At 47.2% G+C, this 10,080-nt stretch overlaps 1 protein-coding gene across 1 annotated transcript; it reads right to left on the bottom strand.

Annotated features, from left to right (window-relative positions):
- Positions 1-762: 762 nt before the first annotated feature.
- LOC140722192 (oxidized low-density lipoprotein receptor 1-like) lies at positions 763-6,292 on the bottom strand. The gene is made up of 5 exons (XM_073036984.1): positions 6,211-6,292; positions 4,821-5,033; positions 2,507-2,649; positions 2,058-2,122; positions 763-970 (listed from the first exon to the last, which is right to left on the bottom strand). Exons 2-5 carry the CDS (start codon positions 4,921-4,923, stop codon positions 781-783), a joined length of 501 nt encoding a protein of 166 aa, XP_072893085.1. The 5' UTR covers positions 4,924-5,033; positions 6,211-6,292; the 3' UTR covers positions 763-780.
- Between the last annotated feature and the right edge of the window lie 3,788 nt (positions 6,293-10,080).

The following is a 10,080-nucleotide window of genomic DNA, read 5'->3' as shown; positions in this document are numbered from 1 at the left end:
CTCGTTACTACCATCAGGGAGGAGTCGCAGGAGCCTGAACACCCACACACAACGATTCAGGAACATCTCACCCTGCGCCAGCACATCTCTGAATGCACGAGCACAAACTTGACATTTTAGGTGTTTATTGATATTTGTAATTTGCATTAACTGTACATCTTGTTTTGCCGTACTGATGTTGCAAAAGAACAAATTCCAGGGCGTATAAATTTCAGGTAGAAAATCAAATAGCGATTCTGCTGAAACATGTTCGATACGACAGGACACTTGTCACGCTGGCCTTCACCAATCAGGGCACTGAGCACAGGAGTCGGGAGATCACATTGCAGTGGTACAAGTCGTCGGTAAGGCCTACTTTATGAAAAAATGCCACTGAAGTGGAAAGAGTGTACAGGGAGTTCTGCGGGGATATTGCCGGAAATCGAGGTTATGGAGAGAGGTAGGGAAGTTTGGGGTTTTATTCCCTGGAGCGTCATTGGATCTTTACAGAGGAGCATAAACCCAGGAGGGGAACAGACAGAGGGAATATGAAGTCTTTTACTCAGGGTTGGGTTATCGAAGGGACAGAGAGTGAGAGGAGGGAGTTTGAGAGGACGGAGGAGTGATCGTTGAGGAAGAGACATTGGGGAAATAGAGGGGTAGTCACTTGATTCAAACCGGCCACACTGGCACAGACGGCAGAGGATTGAGGGGAGAGTGGATGGAAAGGAGAAAGAGAGGGAGGGATCAGGGAGACGGAGGGTTTAGAGAGATCGAGAAGGGGGAAGTTAGTCACTTGATTCATGTCGAATCCATTGGCGGTTGACAGAGATCTTGGATATTTTCAGGAATATCCGGGAACAAAGTTGCTGACTTCTTGCAGATGAAACGACGATCATGATTACAAGAGTAACTGCCCCGGTACGAGTCGCAGTGGCTGCAGTCGGTCGTCCCCGCGGACACCTCGTACAGGAGCCCCAAGTCCACATTCCTGTCCAAGAGGGTTAAGAAATATTAATAGAGACAAAACAGCTCCAGTAGAGAACCCGAGCCGAGACCGGCCCCAAGCTAAATTCCATGGAATCGCGCTCTCCTCACAGCCTGTGTCAGTCCCCAAACTCATCCCACTCAACCAACCTCTCCCCACGGCCCCGTGCCAATACCCAGACCGATACCCCTATCTCAATGTCTCCTCAGAATCCCGTGTCAGTCCACAAACTAACCGTACTGTCCCAACGTCTCTCCACAACCCTGTATCCTCTAAACTAATCCCACCGAACCGGTTTCTCAACAGAGTCCCCCTATAGTTCCCATATGATTCGAACAGGTCCACCCTCTCCCCTCTGATCTGTTTCAGTCCCCGAACAAACGCCACTGTCCCACCGTCTTCCCGCAGAGTTATGTCTCTCCCGAAATAAATCCCACTTTTCTACACTCTTCACTCAGCCCTGCGTCGGTCCCAGATTAATCCCGTTGTTTCTCCTTCTACCCAGAGCGTGTCTGTCTCCTGACATAACCCACTACACCGCGCTCTCCCCATAGCCTCTGGTCCGCCTCCAGACTTATACCACTGGCACCTTTTCTCCCACATCCTTGCCTCAGTTCGTAAACTAATCCCATTAACCCACTGTGTGCCACTGCCCTGTATCTGTCTCCAAACTAATCCAGTTGTCCTACTCTCGCCCCTCAGATCCATGTCATTCACTAAACTATTCCCACTGTTGCTCCCTCTCCTCACAGCCCGGCGACTATCTCCAAAATGATCCCACTGCACCGCGCTGTCCTCACCCACATGCGTCAGTACCAGAATAATCCCTGTGTACTGAACTCTTCCCACTGCCCCCTGCCAGTTTGCGAAATATTCCCAACGCCCTTTCCTTCCCAGACAGACAAATGTAGGCCGCAAAATGTTTTCATTCTACCACCCTACCCACTACCCCCGTACAGTCTACAAAAAAATCCCAATGCCCCCTCCCTTTTCCCATAAAACTACTTCAGTCGGGAAACGAATCCAATTTTCTCCCGTCAGGACTCCGACCAATACGCAACTCCCACCCCAGAGATCAGTCAAGTCTCACCCGACTTCGCATTTTCCAATCCAGTATGCCCGGTTTCGGTACACAAGTATGTGGGATACAAATCTCTGTGAAATTAAATTGGTTTGGTTAATGCCAAGAGTCAAAAAGTATGCACGGAGCTTTTCTCAGTAGATTGCAACAGGAATCCCTGATGGGACTGTGTCGAGATTCTATGTCTAACACCGCGAGTGTGGGATGGGACGGTGCGGAGGGAGATTCACTCTGTGTCTGACAGCGGAAGTGTGTGATGGGACGGTGTGGAGGGAGATTCACTCTGTGTCTGACCCCGGGAGAGTGTGATGGGACGGTGTGGAGGGAGCTTCACTCTGTGTCTGACCGCGGAAGTGTGTGATGGGACGGTGAGGAGGGAGATTCACTCTGTTTCTGACCCCGCGGGTGTGTGATGATTCCTGTGTTTCTGTGCGATTTTCTCGTGCTGTGACTCCTACCGCTTCATCAGTTGAATTGATTTCGAGCAGCCTTGAATCACGGTTTGAACATTCTTGTACCGCTCTGTAGAAAGATATTTCAAACGTGGATACGTAATAACACTGGTCTTTATTTGTGATCCAGTCCTCGGAACACGTTTGCTCTGAAAACCAGGAACGAGGAACAGTGAGACACAGAGTGAATTTCCCTTCACACTTTCCCATCACACACACGCTGGATGACACACAAAGTGTATTTCACGCAATGCGGTTCAATCACGCACACATCAGGTCAGGAACAGAATGAATCTCCCCCAACATTTAGATGAAGGCATTGAGAATAACATCAGCAAGTTTGCTGATGATACTAAGCTGGGTGGCAGTGTGACGTGATGAGGATGTTAGGAGAATTCAGGGTGACTGGGATAGGCTGGGTGAGTGGGCAGATACTTGGCAGATGAAGTTCAATATGAATAAGTGTGAGGTTATCACTTTGGGAGTAAGAACAGGAAGGCAAATTATTATCTGAACGGTGTAGAGTTAGGTAAGGGAGAAATACAAAGAGATCTAGGAGTCCTTGTTCATCAGTCACTGAAGGTGAATAAGCAAGTGCAGCAGGCATTAAAGAAGGCTAATGGAATGTTGGCCTTCATTAGAAATGGAATTGAGTGCAAGAGCAATGAAATCCTCTTGCATTTGTGCAGGACCTTGGTGAAACCACACCTGGAGTATTGTGTCCAGTTTTGGTCTCCAGGGTTAAGGAAGGACATCCTGGCTGTAGAGGAAGTGCAGCGTAGATCCACGAGGTTAATTCCTGGGGTGTCCGGACTGTCTTACGCAGAGAGCTTAGAGGGACTGGGCTTGTACACGCTGGAATTAAGGAGATTGGGAGGGGATCTGATTGCAACATACAAGATTATTAAGGGATTACAAGTTAGAGGCAGAAAATATTTTCCAGATGCTGGGACAGTCCAGTACCAGAGGACGTGGTTTGAGAAGAAGGGGTAGGTCATTTAGGACAGAGTTAAGGAAAAACTTCTTCTCCCAGAGGGTTGTGGGGGTCTGGAATGTACTGCCTCAGAAGGCAGTGGAGGCCAATTCTCTGGATGCTTTCAAGAAGGAGTTATATAGGTATCTTATGGATAGGGGAATCAAGGGATATGGGGACAAGGCAGGAACCGGATATTGATGGTAGATGATCAGCCATGATCTCAGAATGGCGGTGAGGCTCGAAGGGCCGAATGGTCTACTTTTGCACCTATTGTCTATAACACCGTCCCATCGCACATTAACAATGATCGGGCACATTGAGGTTCCCTCCATACCATCCATCACACATTCTTGGGGTCAGACACATAGTGAATCTCCCTCCACACCGTCCCATCACGCACCCCCGAGGTTAGACACAGAATGAATCCCCTCCTCACCGTCCGATCACACACTCTCGGGGTCAGTCACAGAGTGAAGCTCCTTCCATCCACATGTCCCGTCAAACACTCTCGGGGACAGACGAAGAATGAAGCTCTTGTCTCACGGTCCCATCATACCCTTCCGGTGTCAGACACCGAATGATGCTCATTCCACACTGTCCCATCACACACTCCCGGGGTCAGACACAGAGTGAAGCTCCCTCCACACCGTCCCATCACACTCTCCCAGTTTCAGACGCAGAGTGACTCTCCTTCCACACTGTCCCATCACACACGACCCTAACTCTAACCCACACAATCTCACAATCCTTTGGTGAGACATGGAGAGATTCACAGAGGTAAACCCTCAGAGGTTCACAGAGAGGAAATGAAACCTTCTCTGCACCATCCCGCTGCACACTCCCGTGGTCAGACACAGTATGATGTTCCTTCTACCCGTTTACCTCAAATAACACAGGGGTCAGAAAACGAGAGCAGCTCCATCCATCCGCACCGTGCGATCACGCAACCCTGATATCAGACAAAAAATCCTGACACGCGTGCAAGTTTCACCCACAAGTTCCCATGGCATACTCAGGAGGTCAGACTCCCTGCACAACATCCAATCACAAAATCCTGTGTCACAGAGAATGAAGGGCCCTCTGCACGGTCATATCATACAATCCCGCTGTCAGACACAGAGTGAATCCACCTCCACAACGCCCCATCGCACACTACTGGGTTCAGTGATAGAGTGAAACTTCCTCCACTCAGCCGCATCACACTCTCACCCGATCAAACACAACATGAATCACCCTCCATACCATTTGTACACACACTCCTGATGTCAAGCACCGAGTGACGCTTCCTCTCTCCATGTCTGTCCTGTGATGAGGAGCGGGTGAAAGAAGGGGATAATGACTCACCTCTTCTGCTGGTCAATAATTCACATATTCGATCCTTGGCTTTGTTGACAGATCTGTACTTCGTTTCCATCTCAGTGAACTGGTGACGGAGATCGCTGTGCATTCCTTTAAGAACTGATAGATCAGAGTTCTCAGAAAGCTTGGATTGAAGGGTTGAGTTTAACTCATGGTAGTTTCAGTCGGAGGTGACCTTCGACTGACGAATCTGTGATACTGAGAGAGATGGGGAAGGATATTTTGTGTTTACAGGGACACGTGAGTCAGCGTCACGCTACCGAACGGGTCACCGAGAGTGTTGTGTCAGTGTCACGGTGAAGGGTGTCACAGTGAACGATGTGCTGGTGGCACAGTGAGAGGCGTCGGCGCCATCTTGAAGGGCGTGTCTGTGTCACGCTGAGGGGTTATCAATGTCCCGGTGAAGGGTTTTGTTATTGTTACAATGGGGGTCTGGATTGTGCGGGGCATGTCCGAGTTGCTGTGAGGGACGTGTCGGTGTCACTGTGATAGGAGATTCCGTTGCCCAACGAGAGGTGTACCGAGTCACAATGAAGTGTATCTCGATGTCAAGGCGAAGAGAATGTCAGGGTGAGGGACCTTGTGGTGTCACTGTGAGTGGAGTATCTGTGTCATGATGTGTTGTTCTCACGTATGTCTGTGTCACGGTGAGAGACATGTAATGGCCACGGTGTGTGTGAGAGTGTCACGCTGAGCTGTGTGACGGTGTCATGGAGAGTACTATGTCGGTGTCATTGTGAATTTAGGGGTCCGTATCACGTTCAGGGGTTTGCCTAAGTCAGGGTGAGGTGTGGATAATTGCTTCAGTGAGCGGTGCATCGATGTTATGTTGAGGGGCGATACTGTCTCGGTAAGGGCTGTTACGGTGACTTCTGAATCTTTGTCACGGTGCAGTGCTGAGCGGATCACGTTGAGGAGCGTGAAGATGTCACGATGTACGGTACCTCAGTGTCACGGTGAGGTGTGTGTCGGTGTTGCTTGAGGAGTTTATCACTGACACGGTCAGGGGCATGCCAAAATTACAGTGAGGGGTACGTTGCGTTCCTTGTGACTGCCATGTATTTGTCACGGTGATGATCGTGTCAGTGTCGCGGTTACGACTGTATCGTGTCTCGTTGTATGTCGTGACCGTGCTACGGTGTTAGCATTGTTGATGTTATGGTGAATGGCGTGTCGGTGTCAGGACGAGTCTTGTCTGTGTTACGGTAAAGGCCGTGTCTTAATCACGGTCACGGGTTTGTTCGTGTTGAGGTGATGGGATTTAATCGGCGTTACGGTAAGGGGCGTGTCGGTGTCACTGTGGTGTTTTACAATAACAATTCATTCCACTCTATTTATTTACGGTCTGACTCCACCCGGAGCCCGTTCCACTCACCATGGATCGAGAGACCGGCCACTATCACGATGGGGGCGGTCATAACTAGGCAGATTAGGCAGATCAGACGGTGCTGTCTATTTCTGATCTTTACTTTCGACTGTTGTTCATGCGTAGCTGTGGAGAGACCACAAGACCATGAGACCACAATTCATAGTAGCAGAAGTAGGACATTCGTGTCATCGAGTCTTCCCCGCCATTCAATCATGGGCTTATACAACTCTTCCAGTCATCCCCTCTCCCCTGCCTTCTTCCCATACCCTTCGATGCCCCGGCTAATCAAAAGCCTATGTCTCTCTGCATTAATCAAGAGCCGATCTCTCTCTGGTAGTAGGATGGGAATCGGAATGATGGAGCGGAGGAGAGGGAAAACAGTAATAGATCTAACGTAGTGAGTAGTAAAGATGTGAGGAGGGACAGGCAGGTGATGGAGCAAATTGGCAGCCTTTGGGATGAGTTGCAGTTCAATAAAATTGCAGTGCAATCGATGCAAAAAGTATCAAATACTGGACTTAAGGTGTTATACTTATATGCACGCAGCATAAGTAATAAGGTGGATGATCTCGTTGTACAGTTACAGATTGGCAGGTATGATATTGTGGCCATCACTTCGACGTGTCTAAAGGATGCATGTCTTTGGGAGCTGAACGTCCAAGTATACACGGTGTATCGGAAGGATAGGTAGGTAGGTAGAGGGGGTAGCTTGGCTTTAATAGCAAGTAATTCTAGTAAATCATGAGAAAGAATTAAGATAGGATCGGAAGATAAAGAACCTTAATTGGTTGAGCTAATAGGGGTAAAAGGACTCTGCTGGCAGTTATCTACAGGCCTCCAAACAGCTGCAGTGATGTGGACTACAAATTACAACAGGAAATAGAGAAGGCTTGCCAGAAGGGTAGTGTTATGATAATTGTAGGGGATTTTAACATGCGAGTGGATTGGGAAAATCAGGTCGGCACAGGATCTCAAGAGAGAGAATTTGTAGAATGTCTACGAGATGGCTTTTCAGAGCAGCTTGTTGTTGAGCCCACCAGGGGATCGGCTTCACTGGATTGGGTATTGTGTAATGAACCAGAGGTGATTAGAGAGATGGAAGTAAAGGAACCCTTAGAAGGCCGTGATCACATGATTGAGTTCACTGAGAAATTTGAGAGAGAGAAACCGAAATCCAATGAGTCGGTATTTCAGTGGAGTAAAGGAAGTTACAGTGGCATGAGAGAGGAACTGGCCAACGTTGACTGGAAAGGGACACCAGCGGGAAGAACGACAGAGCAGCAGTGGCTGGAGTTTATGTGAGAAGTGAGGAATGTGCAAGACAGATATATCCCAAAGAAGAAGAAATTTTCTAATGGAAAAAGGATGTAACCGTGACAGACAAGAGAAGTCAAAGCCAAAGTAAAAGCAAAGGAGAGGGCATACAAGGAAGCAAAAATTAGGGGAAGACAGAGGATTGTGAAGTTTTTAAAAGCTTACAAAAGGAAACTAAAAAGGACATGAAGAGGGAAAAGATGAACTATGAAAGGAAGCTAACAATTAATATCAAAGTGGATGCTAAAAGCTTTTTTCAAGTATATAAAGAGTAAAAGACAGGTGAGATTTGGTATAGGACCGATAGAAAATGATGCTGGAGAAATTGTAATGGGAGATAATTAGATGGCGGAGGAACTGAACGAGTATTTTGCATGTCTTCATAGATAGATAGATAGATAGATAGATAGATAGATAGATAGATAGATAGATAGATAGATAGATAGATAGATAGATAGAATGATAGATACTTTATTCATCCCCATGGGGAAATTCAACATTTTTTCCAATGTCCCATACACTTATTGTAGCAAAACTAATTACAACCAATACTTAACTCAGTAAAAATATGATATGCATCTAAATCACTTTCTCAAAAAGCATTAATAATAGCTTATAAAAAGTTCTTAAGTAGTTTACTTAAATACATTGAGTCCTAACCCCGGCACTTTAACATATCTTACTCCTGGCGGTTGAATTGTAAAGCCGAATGGCATTGGGGAGTATTGATCTCTTCATCCTGTCTGAGGAGCATTGCATCGATAGCAACCTGTCGCTGAAACTGCTTCTCTGTCTCTGGATGGTGCTATGTAGAGGATGTTCAGGGTTTTCCATAATTGACCGTAGCCTACTCAGTGCCCTTCGCTCAGCTACCGATGTTAAACTCTCCAGTACTTTGCCCACGACAGAGCCCGCCTTCCTTACCAGCTTATTAAGACGTGAGGCGTCCCTCTTCTTAATGCTTCCTCCCCAACACGCCACCACAAAGAAGAGGGCGCTCTCCACAACTGACCTATAGAACATCTTCAGCATCTCACTACAGACATTGAATGACGCCAACCTTCTAAGGAAGTACAATCGACTCTGTGCCTTCCTGCACAAGGCATCTGTGTTGGCAGTCCAGTCTAGCTTCTCGTCTAACTGTACTCCCAGATACATGTAGGTCTTAACCTGCTCCACACATTCTCCACATTCATTGAAGACATCAGTAATATACCGGATATTCAAGGGTGTCAGGGAAGTGAAATATGCGCAGTCACATTTACGGCAGAGAAAGTACTCAGGAAGCTGAATAGTCTAAGGGTAGATAAATCTGTTGGAACAGATGGAATGCACCCTTCTGTTCTGAAGGAAGTAGCAGTGGAGATTGCGAAGGCATTTGCAATGATCTTTCAAAAGTCAATAGATTCTGGCCTGGTTCCGGAAGACTGGAAGATCGAAAATGTCACTCTGCTATTTAGGAAGGGGACAAAGAAGCAAAAAGGACATTATAGGCCTGTTAGCTTGACATCGGTGGTTGGGAAGTTGCTGGAGTCGACGATCAAGGATGAGGTTACGGACTTCCTGGAGGCAGATGACAAGATAGGCAGAACTCAGCATGGTTTCCTTAAAGTAAATTCCTGCCTGACAAACCTAGTGCAATTTTTGAGGAAAATACAACTAGACTAGACAAGGGAGATGTAGTGGATGTTGTGTATTTGGATTTTCAGAAGGTCTCTGACAAGGTGCCGCACATGAAGCTACTAAACAAGGTAAACATAAAATTACGGGAATGTTACATTCGTGGATAGAGCGTTGGTTGATTGGGAGGAAACAGAGAGTGGGAATAAAGGGGTCCCATTCTGGTTGGCTGCCGGTTACAAGCGGTGTTCCACAGGGGTCCGTGTTAGGGCCGCTTTTTTTTTACGTTGTATATCATCGATTTGGATTATGGAATAGATGGCTTTGTGGATAAGTTTGCCGATGATACAAAGATAGGTGGAGGGGCCGGTAGTGCTGAGGAAACAGAATCTGCAGAGAGACTTAGATAGATTGGGGGAATGGGCAAAAAAGTGGCAAATGAATTATAATGTCGGAAAGTGTACGGTCATGCACTTTGGTAAAAGTAATAAACGGGCAGACTATTATTTAAATGGGGAGATAATTCAAAGTTCTGAGATGCAACGGGACTTGGAAGTCCTCGTGCAGGACACCCTTAAGGTAAACCTGCAGGTTGAGTCGGTGGTGAAGAAGGCGAATGCAATGTTGGCATTAATTTCTACGGGAACAGAGTATAGGAGCGGGGATCTGATGTTGAGGCTCTATAAGGCACTGGTAAGACCACACTTGGAATACTGTGTGCAGTTTTGGGCTCCATATTTAAGAAAGGATGTGCTGACATTGGAGAGGGTTCAGAAAAGATTCACTCGAATGATTCCGGAAATCAGAGGGTTAACATATGAGGAACGCTTGACCGCTCTTGGACTGTACTCCCAGGAGTTTAGAAGAATGGGGGGGGGGGGGGGGAAACCACATAGAAACATTTCAAATGTTGAAAGGCATGGAGAGAGAGGATGTGGCAAA

This window comes from Hemitrygon akajei, unplaced genomic scaffold (assembly GCF_048418815.1).
Source record: "Hemitrygon akajei unplaced genomic scaffold, sHemAka1.3 Scf000071, whole genome shotgun sequence".
NCBI lineage: Eukaryota > Metazoa > Chordata > Chondrichthyes > Myliobatiformes > Dasyatidae > Hemitrygon > Hemitrygon akajei.
Note: the sequence above shows the minus strand (reverse complement) of the source record. Positions and strands in the feature narration are given on the sequence as shown.